This window comes from Leguminivora glycinivorella, chromosome 8, assembly GCF_023078275.1.
Source record: "Leguminivora glycinivorella isolate SPB_JAAS2020 chromosome 8, LegGlyc_1.1, whole genome shotgun sequence".
NCBI classification, from domain to species: domain Eukaryota; kingdom Metazoa; phylum Arthropoda; class Insecta; order Lepidoptera; family Tortricidae; genus Leguminivora; species Leguminivora glycinivorella.
Genome location: NC_062978.1, coordinates 9,481,563 through 9,496,725, shown reverse-complemented (window position 1 = coordinate 9,496,725; position 15,163 = coordinate 9,481,563). Strand labels below are relative to the sequence as shown.

Genomic DNA, 15,163 nt, shown 5'->3' with positions numbered 1-15,163 from the left:
TGAAATCCTGTAAGCCAATATGTAGATTATAGAGTGACAACTAAAATGCAAACAAACCATCCATCGAAGGAGGTACTGTCATAGTACCACATGCGTGTAGTTATTCAGCATTCATAGAAAAATGGCGGAATGCCACCTACCATTTTGTACATCTGCGCGACAATAAATAATCGCGCCCCCATAAGCATTAGACTAGAGCCTATCTTCTAGTATTACTAGGTCTTAAATCTAGGGCTTAGGTATCCTGGATTATTTTAGGAAAATAACCTTACATCTAGACTGTAGTTATCCTGCCTATGAATGAAATTCTGTCAATTTAGCGTCTGCTAGGAATATGTATATCATCAGAGAGTGTTCATAGACTATATAAGACAGCATCGAAGCTATCCGATCTCCGGTGTGAAGTGCAAACGTGATGTGAGCTTTCAAAATAGCCCTGAAGATGGCAGAGCCTGCTATGAAAATGTACTAGACATATAGAGAACTATTTGTTTTAACATGAAATTCTATTGCTATTGTACATAGTGTACACACTTATGTTTCCAATTCCGGTCACGAGGTGGCAAACTCTTCTAAAGTGCTACAGCTCCGCGCTTCCTATTATTTTGATACATGGGTATTTTCTATATAAGTACCTAGTATTTCCAGTACTTGCCCTGCCTATACAACAGCCATAAAAACATACATTAAGACACAGAGTAAATAATAGTACTACGCACAGGCGCAAGGGAACGTCAAGATGCGCCAATGCCAACAATTGCTACGTAGCAATGCAACCCGAATCGCCTATTGGGGACGATGTTTAACCACTACGACTATGAACTAATTTCCTAGAAATATTTTTTTGTCTTAGTTTACTACGCTACTTTAATTTTATTATTTTATGTTTCAGGTACCAAAGGAAGACGAAAATATCATTGGTTCTGTACTGATGCATGACTTCGCTCGGAATGCGGCAATAATAAACAATGGAAGAAAATACTACAGACGTGTTTATTAACGATAAAGTTATTTTAGTTTTTATGAAATAGCGAATGAATAAAAATTTTAGGTATATGAGTTTTATTTAGAGATGAAATAAGTCAGAAATACAGCACACCCACTCGTCTTCACAGCAACAAATGTAGCCTGGTAAAGCTAATAAAATAAGGTTATTAAAATTCTGGTTGCTCGGCACCAAAAGTAGCCTGGCAAGGCTACTTTCTATTATTTATTTGTAAACCTTGGTATCCAAGATGTGTTCTATAGAGCACATCTTAGATCCCTTGGTCACGTCACCAAATGTAACTACTTTACCTCCGCACACCTTACTTATCTACTTACTTACTTGACTAACCAACATTATAGCTAACCCCCCTTTAAATATACCCCTTAAATTTGGCCTTGTGATCGTCTAGCGTGAATAAGTAGAACCCTTCGATGAGAACCGCGATAACCTAGATCCTTTAATGAGTATCAGCTGTATTTTTGACTAATTTTTAAAATTTTATTTATTTATATTTTAAAGAAGAATAAAGGTTATTGTAGCATAATAATATAGTGTTATAGAAGAGTATTTTATCAGATTTAGGCCTAGAAAGTTATATGTGAGAAAATTAATGACGTGATGAAGAAATTTTAGAATAAAAGTTAGTGAGTGAAACATACATGAAATAAATATTAAAAAATATTTTGGTAATCATCCGCTACGCCTTATTAGTGGTCCCGGCTTGGGCAAGGGCTTGCGATACGGTATGGGACCCCTGACCTGATCAAACCACTTTATCAGGATCCTAAGCAAGTAAGCCTGAAGGGCTATCTATCTACGAACTAACCCCTTTTTTATTTTGTTTTGTTTCTTTTCCCTAGCTAATCCCCCCTTTTCCCCAATACTGCTAATAGACCATAACTTCTCGATCCTTCTAGTGTATCATCAAGGCTCCGAGTAGTTGCTACCACTGAGAACGAAGTAAATAAGTCTAGTAACTCCTTGAAGCTTTTGACTTGTCATCAGTGGACGGCGCTCGCATGCCACTGGGCCCTATAACAAACCTATGCTTTTTATTCCAAAGAATAGTTTGTTTCCCTAACCAACTTGATAGAATTTACCTTGAAAAACTAGTTAGCAACACTCACTGGCTCGATGCTACATGAAGAATCAGAAATTGCTACCACAATTATTAATTTCACTCAAATAAATTAAGTAATAAGAGTTTTTATAAATTACCAGTTTTACCACATATTTTAAGATAGTAAACACCACATTTAAAGTCCATTTAAACCATATAAGTAGTAGTAGTTAAATTATTTCTCCACAATACACGTTGACCAATTATAATTTAAGACCAATCATAACAGAACTCTACTTTCATAGAAATAGTGTGTGACTCTACCCTAATCCTATTGTTTTCCTACTCTAACATATCTGAAACACAGACCCTCACTTACCATAGATCTTGTGTTCAGAATATGTACAAGTGTATCCCTACTAGAACTGTACAGTTCAGCCAGCGAAGCTGAGATAGGCAACCTATAGGCTTGAGTTCTGATCCCCCCCTCTGCTCTTGCCCGCGGGCTAGGGTAGCAGAGAGTAGATCGCCCTATCCGTGTATATATCCAGTATTCTAGGACACACCAGTACCAGCCACATGAGAGACCCAGCTGCGATCAACTTTACTTAGATGTGGATCGATCACAACCGAAATCCCCAGCGACCAACGCCAGCATGGACTAGAGCACCGAGTAAATAAATATAAATATATATAGGACCCCAGCCTCAAATACTGCCGACTTCAGTGAGCAAGGATTACTCCTAATGTCTTTCGTCAATCGTGAAAGTCCTCACTTCCATCTAACAGTTGGACTCTTTGAGACCGGTGAGAAAATACGCTTTTGTAAGTATAGAAAAGCGTCCAAGCCCTCCACTTGGAACAAAAAGACCCCTAAACGCCTCTTATTTGACACCGTAAGGGAAGAAGCGCCTAGCCGGACAACAGTCTGTCACAAACAATGATCTGGCTTATAACTTTCACAAAATAACCCCATAGAAAATTACTAAATTCAATTTTACTGACCAACTAAACAAACGAGTGAAGCTTCCTTTACGTGCCATAATCCAAGCTTAGTTTTGCAAGAATTACTCCCTACAAAACCAAACACAGACTTATCTCCAAGCACCAGCCATACATCGACCCAGTCTTTGTATTGCTTGACGGCACTCATGAAACAAAGCACAGAAAACTTCACTATACACATTAATTTAAATGTAACACTACACTATAAATAGAACACTAAAATAACCCCACAACTGACAGTAAAGCAATTCCACCACAGGTCTAGGTTCAACTGTACGACGATATTGTCCCCGCACAATCAAACAGAGACACAATTTCAAAGTTTACAATCACTTAGAATAATTTCCAAGTAAAAACAAACAGAGAAATAATAGCAGAACAACTTCACTCACCAGTAACACACGAAAGCCAGAGACACTGTTAGTCTTGTAGATATTTTAAGAATGACCTGCGACGGCCTGCCCCGGCCCTTTTATAGTATCTATTAGAGACATAGCAGCGACTGGGGACATAATGGAGACTGGAGACATACCAGAGACATAACAGAGACCTAACAGAGACATATTGGATACATATTGGATACATAATGGGGACTAGAGACATACTGGAGACTAGAGACATACCAGAGACATAACAGAGACATATTGGATACATATTGATACATAATGGGGACTAGAGACATATTGGAGACTAGAGACATACCAGAGACATAACAGAGACCTAACAGAGACATATTGGATACATATTGGAGACTGGAGACATACCAGAGACCTAACGGAGACATGGGACAATGGATAACAACTAAATTACGCGCATAAGAAAAAGATCATAACTGCTTTGTTTACTAAGCCGTATGCCTTAGGTATTAATGTCCAAGACAGTTTGGCATATAGGCTTTTGCTTCTCAACAGTAACACCTGCATGATTGCACGTGTTCCAAAGTGATATAGGAATAATTTTATTGATACCTAGTTAGCGACGAAGAGTTATGTATTGCGGTTAGTATAGGTATGCAGATATTTTTTTGTTAAAGGGTTTTAGTTAGTTTTGTAGATCAAATACGCAGTAAAATATCATTTTTGTTTCTAAATGCTACATTAAACACATCCAGAAAGTATACTACTAATCATTATCAACTTTCATGACCTGTGATTGAAATCAAGACATAATATCGGAACGCTACACAGCTGACAACTGTCAGTGTCAGTATTCCGTCCATGTGAACGTAGTTTGTTGATAAATATGTTATTCCAACCTGTTTTGCATCAAATAACAGTGAATTTTATGAGTGAAGACGTGACTAAACATGTGATAAAGCTTCAAAGATATTATTTGTCAAAATATCCAATGAAATCCCAAAGGAAATATGCACCAAAAAGTTGGTCAAGGATAAGTTGATTCACCGTAAGTTTTATATGTAATAACGAGTCATTTTCCTCGTCTTAGACGCTTGTTCTGTTACAGGAGTTCCCTCGATTTCTCCCAGGATCCCATCATCAGAACTGGGTTCTGAGAAAAATGGGATCAATCTGTATGCATATACATTCAATCAAAAAAAAAATTCAAGATCGGTCCAGACGACGGAGATATCGAGGAACAAACTTTAAAAAAAATACAGACGAATTGAAAACCCCTTCCTTTGAGATTTGAAAGGCGGTTAAAAATGGCTAAATACCTATTTTCTGGCCAGGTGGGCTCTGGCGAGATCGTGATAGACGACGCGGAATGGGAGGAGCTGATCGAGGAGGTCGGGGGCGACGCATTTGCCGCGCGACAACTAGCCGCTCGCCGCCGGAGCTCCGCCAGATCCGCTGCCAACTATGTGAGCAATCCATCATCATTCTCTTGCCCTTATCCCAGTCACTTGGGGTCGGCGCATCATGTCTTTCTCTTCCATACATCTCTGTCACTCGTCATCTCATCATTAACTTGTTTTAGCTTCATATCATGTCTCACACAGTCCATCCACCTCTTCTTCGGTTTTCCCCTCCCGTTACTTCCACCACCTTCCACATTCATTCGTAATACCTTTCTCGTCACATGCCTTTCATCCCTCCGCATTACATGTCTATACCATGCGATTCGCTCTTACTTTTTCAACAATCGGTGCTACTTAATTTTAGGCTTCCTCTGATATACTCATTCTTTATACTACTTTATTATTTATTACTATGTGAGCAATCCGATTTAGTTACTAAAGATTTTTGCCAAATAATTGTGCGATACAACTTTTACCGCTGACTGTATTTTCCTCTGAACAGACAATAATATTCATGCAGACAGTTCTAATATAATTCGCTGCATCACACTGTGTTTGGCCTCACGCAGAAAATAGTGAAATCGGCGTATTATGCTTCCAATTTTATAAACTTATCTACGTGGATAAGACACCTGGCACTCTCACACTGACATACTTGCCAAAGCGTGGCGGTTTCTTGAACCACATAGATAAGTGATAAAATTGGAAGCATATTACGTCGGCTGGAATGATCCACTATCTATTATTATCTACCTACATACAATGCATCCGTAATTTTTTGAAGTTGGTTTGTCCTAATGTAATATTTTGCGTGATCTCTTGTTTCGTAGACAGGGTCACTACTTATCCTAACTAGGCTAGGGTACCGTCAAAAGTCAGGTAAATAAGCTAAAACACATATTTACAGAGTTTCTCCCTGCCGCAACAAAGCAACAGTCCCGCAGACGGTCCCGAACCCGTGGTCCGCTTGACCATGGAACGCACCACGCAGACGGAATCACGCGTACCGCGTTGGCGACAACTACTATACTGCCTTGCCGGGGATGACCTGTATCGGAGGAAGCGGCAGGTCGAAGCTGGTAAGAACTTCCAAACAACTATATCACAAATATTAATAGAAATTCTTTCTGCTGCCACAAAGCAACAGTCCCGCAGACGGTTCCGAACCCGTGGTCCGCCTAACCATGGAACGCACCACGCAAACGGAATCACGCGTGTCGCGTTGGTGGCAACTGCTGTACTGCCTCGCTGGGTATGACCTGTATCGGAGGAAGCGGCGGGTCGAAGCTGGTAGGTCTTCCAAGCAAATATATCACAAATCTTACTAGAATTTCTCTCTGCTGCCACAAAGCAGCTGTCCCGCAGAAGGTTCCAACCCAATGATGCTCTGACCCCATGGAACGCACCACGCAGACGGAATCACGCGTGCCGCGTTGGCGGCAACTGCTGTACTGTCTCGCCGGGGATGACCTGTATCGGAGGAAGCGGCAGGTCGAAGCTGGTAAGAACTTTCAAGCAACTACATCCCAAATTTTACTAGATTATTTCTGCTGCCACAAAGCAACAGTCCCGCAGACGCAGAAGACTCTAGAGCCAATGGTCCGCCTGACCATGGAACGCACCACGCAGACGTAATCACGCGTGCCGCGCTGGCGACAATTGCTTTACTGCCTCACTCTGTACCGGAGGAAGCGACAGGTCGAAGCTGGTAAGGTGTTCGATCCACCAAGGAACAAAACACATATTTCCAGAGGTTCTCTGCCGTAACCAAGTAGCTGTCACGCAGAAGGCTCTGAGCTCGTGGACTTAAAATCCTGTCATTAGGGGACAACCAAAATCTGCTAATAGCACATATGTATTTCACAATACACAAACAAATTATAAAGTCCAAGGACTGTAGACAAGCCTCTAATAAGGCGGTAGCTGACCCTTCCCTTACCAACCGCCTCAGTTAAAATGTGGATAAATTATTTTGAAACCGACCGTCGTGGCTGTCGGTTTGAAATCAAAGGCCACATTAGATGTATGACTTATGCTTCAATAACACCGTGGCTTGCGTGGGCGGCGCCTTCGCCATCGCGTCGCATCGCATGTCATCCATAGTTTATCGACGTTGCTCACCTAAGACACTTCCATAGAGATCGAAGGTTTGATTTCGTCGCGCCGCGTCGCATCGTCATCCACGCTAGCCACGGCATTAGTATGATGATCGCGTTAAAAAACGTTTGTTTCTTACTCTCATAGGAATGCGCGGCCACATCAACAGCGTATCGCACATCGACCGCGCCGCGCGCGTCCTGTTCCCCGCTTCGTTTGCGATACTCAACCTCTTCTACTGGCTCGTCTATGTCTTCTCCGCTTCTGACTTCGCCTGGAGTGACAACCCTATGAACTCGCTGTCTCATTAAAGGACGGCGGCACGTGAACATTTTCTGTACAAATGCATGATACCCATTTTAATCTCTGGTTGTCTAGATTTCTAGAGTTTAGGATTTTAAAAAGTAAGTAAGGTAACGGACCCAATCATGGACAGTTTAAGAAAATTTTTCGACTGTTTTTGATATTTCACTCATAAATGTAAAAATTCTACCGCTAGGCGTGTTAAATCTTGAATGTCCTATCCTTCTTTTACATTTCAAGCGTGTTGCAGAATGGATACTCCTATTAGTTTCTTCATACTTAACAAATTAAAACTAGGTGTTTTTTCTCCAATTATGGACGGCAGTTCTCCAGTAATGGATCCCCCATTATGGACAGTGAAATAAATTTAAAATTTTACTTTTAAAGCCAACTGATACTCAATGAGTCAATTTTATATACAATAAATACAATTAGTTTGAGTTATTTTAACATAGGATTGTTTCTTGTAAATTTTGGTTTTTGTAAATTGTTCCTTATCCATCATAGGAGGTAGGCAGTTTTTTGGTTCCAGTAATGGATTTTTTTATTATTTTATACATGAACTCAACTCTTTTAGCAACAGTACTAAGAATTCGTCTTGATATTTTTTTCAGTAAACTGATGAATTTTATCTTGTCGCCAAATCCTTCAGAAATAACCGAATTAATTGAAACTTCAAAATGAAACAGCTCTACAACTCTAGTTTATGGTACATAGCCGTCAGTTTTTAAAAACTAATTTTAGATACTTATTTTTAAGGATTTGTGTTTTTTTGTCCATAATGGCATCACCGTCCATTATGGGGTATTTCACCTTACTCATATAAATAACGATATATGTATGTGTAAAAAATAAATATGTACCTAATGTTAGTTTAATATTACTAGAAAAGAGCAAAAGTTAAAATAAAATGAAGTTAATCATAGATTTAATGATCATTTTTATTTTTAAGACCAAATGTTTATTAGAGATAGTTAACCAGAATAAGTAATAATCGTAGTGATTAGTATAATAATTATGTAATAAAATAGAGTGTTTTTTTTTAAGTTAATTCAAGTACCCGGCGAGGCAAGAGAGTTTTAGAAAAACTATAAGGTCTGTCCAGACGGGACAGTTATCGCCAATCTGAATAAACAAAAACAAAAATATCTGATCACTAAGTAAACGCGTTTTCATTTATTTTAGTTAGTGTGTAGACGAACTCGACTACTGAATTATCTTATGTAGTAATAAGAGCCAAGTCGTTAAAAGTATATTCACAGAGAGGCATTAAGACTCTCAATTAATAACAATCCAGCGGTTGATCAAACAGGCTAACTCTTTAATTACCGCAGCTGTGTTGTTCAAACTCGGCGCCATGAATACTTATTAGACGAAAATTTATAAAGCAAAACAATTAACTTTATCGTGGATGTTTCATGTTGACATTGGCCGATGAGTTAACGCACACAAACAAATATTATCGGCCGACAACTGGCGGGGGGTCCGGCATGCCAAAAAATGTCGGAAGCGTCCTGCCGATATCGGCAGTTCCATGGTGCCTCGGACAAAAACTGTTGTAGGAGAGTGCCATCGGCATTAAATCCGCAATTTTTGCGTTTTATATCGTTTTTTAGTAATAATGATCTATTAATTACATAAACGAAGACCTGGAAGCGCATAAATCTTGAATTTTACATCCTTCCTACATCCGATATCGGATCGGATAATGTGAAAACGGCCTTACGCTACTTACGCTTTTGTCTGCATTTATTAAAAAGTATGTTTATTTTTTTAAAGTGGTTTTCAAACTTTTTTTACGGGTGGGAATTTTTGTTTTATTTTAGAGGATACTGGCTTCGCTGGCCTATTAGGGATGACGACTACATAAAAAAATGGCATTCTGTTTAGTCCTCAGTTAGAGCGTCCAAAATTACTGAACACATATTTTTCGCTTTTTCTAATTAATGAAAAAATACAAAGATATAGAGCATCAAAGTTCCGGAGTGGGGGCTTGTGACGTCACTTCTAAGTAAAAATTGTACCTAGGCGTGACGTCACGCGAAACTTCAACGCACTGGGTGCGTAGCCGAATGGCACAAACGCTCACAAAACGCTCGTAGATATCTTTCTCTATCGCTCTTGCGTATTGGCGCGACAGAGTCAGACTACCTTTCGCGGCGTTTCGTTTTCGTTTCGCGTCCGAGAAATGCCATTCGGCTACGGCACCTGTACTGTCGTCATTTTTCGTTTACGAGAAAAAAGACGTGTCTAAAATTCTTTGATAATCTAACTGACGGACTAATTATTTTTTAAGTCGTCTCGCCTATTGTTTCAAAGACTTGGCGGCGGGATGAATATAAAGAACCCTTTTGCAGACCGGAGCTGGTCAAGTGGTCAGTGGTCCGACTGCAGGGCTATCACATAATTGACATGACAGTATGTCACCGCGACATACCATACTCGTACCTAAATACGTGTAAAAAAACTAGGCGGTCGCATTTTTAACCCCCGATGCAAAAACGACGGGGTGTTATCATTTTGACGTGTCTGTCTGTGTCATCGTAGCTCCCGAACGGGTGAACCGATTTTGATTTAGTTTTTTTTTTGTTTGAAAGCTGAGTTAGTAGGGAGTGTTCTTAGCCATGTTTCATAAAAATCGGTCCACTATGTCGCGGTCGGGGGTTAGTACCTATAATCTTCTTATATTTAATTTATGCCGCGACATAGGTGATCATTAAAATACAAAATTGTATTTTAATGACTACGGATGAGTAGTTTATCGCGCACCAATCATGTGCTAGCCCTGCTGTTTGAGAGGGTCCGTGGCCAGTACACTGCTACGATCGCCAGTTTCGCCACAAACACGTAACACTCAGCCAAGCCAACATGCCAAATGATTACGATCCGTAAGTGAACGAAAACGACAATGTTTCGCAATAATACGGCAGAGTGATAGAAAGAGATGACTTATGCTACGCTACAGGGGATCGATTTTTGAAATTTGAATGCACGAATTCGCCGTTAGAAAGTCTGTGGAAAACGACATACTTAACAGGGTTCGAAAATATCCGATATTTATAATAAATATCAAAATATCGGATATTTATGATATAGGTATATCGGATATATATCAACTTTGATATATATCAATTTTGTATGGAAGGCATTTCATTTTTTTGTTGCGTTATTTATGAATACTACTTTAGATAAGGAAAAATGTACTAAAAAACATAAAATTTTGTAGAAAAACAGTAACAAACACAAAAGACAAGTTTTTTAACAATGTTACATTTTTCAAAACCATTTTTGTATTGAAATATTTATTAAAAAAAAAGAGATATATCGGATATTTATATTCATTGATATATATCGGATATATATCTTGATATATATCCATTGATATATATCCTCGAACCCTGGTACTTAATGCTATTTTTGAAGAAGGACGGCTAGTAATTTTAAAACTAGTGGTAATGACCACTCGTTTTCGATTCTGTTAGTAGAATTTAACCCTTAAATGCATAGTGATGTATATATACGAAATCGGCCCCCTGAGCGAACAAAGTGTAAGGACATCACTAGTCGCTGGTCCCCATCCCTAGGCATCGCTGTCAACTGGGCGTCAGACGGACTGGAAGCTTCCATTGGGAGCATTTGTCACTAAGCTTGTATTTGAGATTCCGTTCAATAAACTGTATAATTAATAGTGGTATCCTGGTGTTTTTACTCTAACAGTTTCAGAAGCGCGATATTAAGTACCCATATACGCCCGTACTATGTAATTTGTCCGAAATTGACAATGTCACCATTCTCGCGCCGCGCTCGTAACCATTTATTGTCGTCGAACAGTATTTAATTAACACCAGTCGATCTGATTCGACGAGTAAAGACACTAGCACCATATACTAAAGTTAAAAGTGTAAGAGGCAAAGGATGTGGTCAAATCCTTGTCCGTAATTGTGCCAACAAAGAGGTAGAACATGCCTCGTGTGCTGGCGTGTCTTGTGTTTACTTTCAGATCCATTGGAGTTTACGAGATATTCACACTTTGGAGTAATATTTTATTATAATGAGTGTGAAATCGGAAGTAAAAGTGATCCAAACACAGTGCTCTGGGGCTGCAGTAATGAATAATCATTAGCTCACTTGTGTGTTGTGTTTTTGTGCTTCCAGATATGTTTCAGAATACATAATACATATTGAACCTACTTGTGATATATTGACAATTGTCACAGTGTCACAGTGAAACAGAGTATAAGATACAAGTACTTAGATCTAAATTACACCTAAATGATTCCTTATAACAGGTGACTTTATGGGTTTAATGATCTACAAAGAGAGATGATCATTATCTTGCCCTATTTGTCATATTAAAAATAAGTTTGTCCGGAATGACATGGAATAAGGTATTTATCCTACTCAATAATATTGTGCCATTGCATCTGGCTTATGTAAGTATACTGACAGTAAATTTTAGATTCACTACAGGTTAGTATAATGGATGAGTAAATAAGCATAAGAAAACTTTGACAACTCTTTTGTGACATAAGTTTTGTCACTTTACCGGGGACTGTATTTTGAAATCTGTCTTAGTGACATTCTTATGCATATAAACTCTGTATGATCTTGCATTTTTCTAAATGAGGAAACATATTGCTATATTACATGGCACAAATTCATCCAAAATGTTGAGGAGATAATAATAATATTAACATAATAATATGTTGATGAGGTTAATTATGCATCTTGTTAAAACCATAATGTGTGTTAAAATTAAGGGCATAGCACTGAAGTATAGTGTATTGTTGATGCTGTTTTGTTTATAATAATGTTGGTTTAGCATTGCAAACATTTTTGACAAGAAATGTAATCAATGTAATGTAATCATGTTCTAAATTGAACCAAAGACAAATATATTACCTAGACAGACACTTGGAACATTTATTATCATGACATAGTCCAGTGTCCATTTAATGCATTGACAGTGATATAATTAGTTCCTTAATTACATTCCTTTCCAGATTAATGTATTGATTACAGTAGTTGCCTGCCGGTAACCTGGTGAATATTGACCATAAGTTGAAAATACTTGCATTGATAAGGCATGATTCCAGAAGTTCCTGAGGTTAAATCTTGCTAAAAGCTGGAAACACCAAACTGGATATCTATTGAACTATTTATGACACTGGTAAAATTTGTCATAGCTAATGGTAAGAGATTTTGATATTTATAGACCTGATGGACTTTAACGGTCTACATGCTATACTTGTCTGTTACAACAAATCGGTTTGATTTGGAATTGGGCTTGAAACATGCCAATCAGTTAAGTTTTTAACAGATGTGCAATAATCTGAGGTAAATAACTTAATTGGAGCTTCTAATAATTTTAACCCTTCACTGCGAAGGAATGTTTCTGAACCGAAGCATGACAAACAGGTAACGTTTGAAGTTGACAAGTATTGTCTACTTTTAATATGTTCTGTTCCTTGAAATATAAAAATAACTGTACACTTCTATTGCTTCTTGATTTCACAAGAATATATATATTTTACATGTTTGTGACTTTTGCAAGAATCAAAAATAATGATATTTTTAACCGACTTCAAAAAAGGAGGAGGTTCTCAATTCGACTGAATGTTTTTTTTTTTTATTATTTTTTTGTATGTATGTTACTCGATATCTCCGAGAATCGTGGACCGATTTTCAAAATTTTTTTTTTGATCGAACCGGTATAACCCCGAGATGGTCCCATTGGCACCAAGTCAGGGTCTGATGATGGAATCCTGGAGAAATCGAGGGAACTCTTCAAATGTTATAGGCACATGTAATGTTTTTAGTCTATTTTTCAAAGGTACACCAGTATTTACGTCTGATGGTAATAATTTTATGTGGCTGAGCTGATGACGGAAGGTCAACTCCTCAATGGTTAGGAGTTTAAGGATAATTCTTTCACTACTGTATATGTATTCGGACTGATACATATAATATCACTAGGAACCACTAAAAATCAACTGAGCTGATGATGGAAGGTCAACTCCTCAATGGTTAGGAGTTAAAGGATAATTCTTTCACTACTGTACATGTATTCGGACTGATACATATAATAACACTAGGAACCACTAAAAATCAACTGAGCTGATGATGGAAGGTCAACTCCTCAATGGTTAGGAGTTTAAGGATAATTCTTTCACTACTGTACATGTATTCGGACTGATACATATAATATCACTAGGAACCACTAAAAATCAACTGAGCTGATGATGGAAGGTCAACTCCTCAATGGTTAGGAGTTAAAGGATAATTCTTTCACTACTGTACATGTATTCGGACTGATACATATAATATCACTAGGAACCACTAAAAATCAACAAATAAATAAACTTTTTAACAAAAAATAAAACCGCCTTCAAAAATAAGCGCGTTACAAAACACGGAGAAACTAAAAAGCCAAAAATAATAAACCTTTCAATTCAGATTTCTTATCGTATTGCAATAAGCTAAACATCCAAATTATAAACAAATCAATTATTTTTGGAGTCGGTACCAGCCTGTGTATGGTTGGGTGGGGCAAACAGGCAATAGCAAGGCGACGAACAGGTCTGGTACCGACTACAAAAATAATTGATTTGTTTATAATTTGGATGTTTAGCTTATTGCAATACGATAAGAAATCTGAATTGAAAGGTTTATTATTTTTGGCTTTTTAGTTTCTCCGTGTTTTGTAACGCGCTTATTTTTGAAGGCGGTTTTATTTTTGTTATAAAAACTCATTAACCTGTACTAAGTATTCTTGCATATGCATAGTATTAACACAACTAACAAAATTATGTAGTTGTGCAGGTGGCAGCTATATGGATAATGTTGTGCTTTAAACTGCACATATACCTACAGCTGGAGCACCTCTCTAGTGTGTCTTTTGAAGCATTGTCTGGCAAGCCTGATGGTTTAATCAATAAGCTTATGCACCATGCCTGATGATGATATATAAATACCTTTGTCAAGAACCATTTGGTAAGTGAACAATGATAGATAAAATATTACATTATTTGAATGTAGTGAAACCTCGATAAGTCAAGCCAAGTGCCATATGATTATTCTTGCTTGGCTGGACTGTAGGTATTTCAATAATGGTACGTGTTACCTTATTTAGGGGCACGGGAAAAATAAGCCAAGTTTCATAAAATTATTTTTGGTTGGCTGAAATGTATTTTAATAATGGTATATATAGTAAGCGTGTTACCATATTTAGGGGCACGGGAAAAATAAGACAAGTTGCACGCCGGATTAAGAACCGAGTTGTGTTTTGTCTTATTACTCTCAGATTTAAGAACTGAGTTGTCATTACATATATGCACGCCGGATTGAGAACCGAGTTGTGCTTGTCCTATTACTCTCAAATTAAGAACCAAGTTGCCATTGCATATATACACGCCGGATTAAGAACCGAGTTGTGTTGCCTATACATGATGTTAATAATATATTCTGTTCACAGGGTTTCCTGATAAGCACATTGTACCTGAATCTTGTGGTATCCACGGTAATGTAACTAATGTGATATCCACAAGTAAAAAAAAAAAAAAAAAGAAGTGATTTCCGTCACTTAAAGTGTGAATCATAATTATAATGGTTGCTACTAAATCTGTTGTAACAGATATTAAATCTGTTATACATTAAGCACTTTGATTATTGTGTGTTTCTTTAAGTAGATCTGTTACTGGTATATGCAATGTAGGCCGTCGGAGGCGGACCATATGCATAAGACTTCTAATTGCGATGTAGACTTTAAGAAGTGGAACATCGTGTGTTATATAGACTATCCTTAAGAGGATTGGTCTATTTCTATTATTTGTGATGTAGGTCTTTACAGACGCCATCATGTGTTATATAGACTATCCTTAAGAGGATTGGTCTGTTTTTGTTATTTGTGATGTAGGTCTTTACAGACGCCATCATGTGTTATATAGACTAT

General features: G+C 37.9%; 1 protein-coding gene across 1 annotated transcript in view; it reads left to right on the top strand.

Moving 5' to 3' along the window:
* LOC125228484 (gamma-aminobutyric acid receptor alpha-like) overlaps positions 1–8,736 on the top strand; it is a 73,630-nt gene extending 64,894 nt beyond the window's left edge. Inside the window, exons 9-12 of the mRNA XM_048133059.1 lie at positions 4,744–4,875; positions 5,720–5,891; positions 7,057–7,320; positions 8,030–8,736. Of these exons, the coding sequence (XP_047989016.1) occupies positions 4,744–4,875; positions 5,720–5,891; positions 7,057–7,220 (468 nt within the window). The 3' untranslated portion in view covers positions 7,221–7,320; positions 8,030–8,736. The remainder of the gene's footprint in view (positions 1–4,743; positions 4,876–5,719; positions 5,892–7,056; positions 7,321–8,029) is intronic.
* The last annotated feature ends 6,427 nt before the right edge of the window (positions 8,737–15,163 follow it).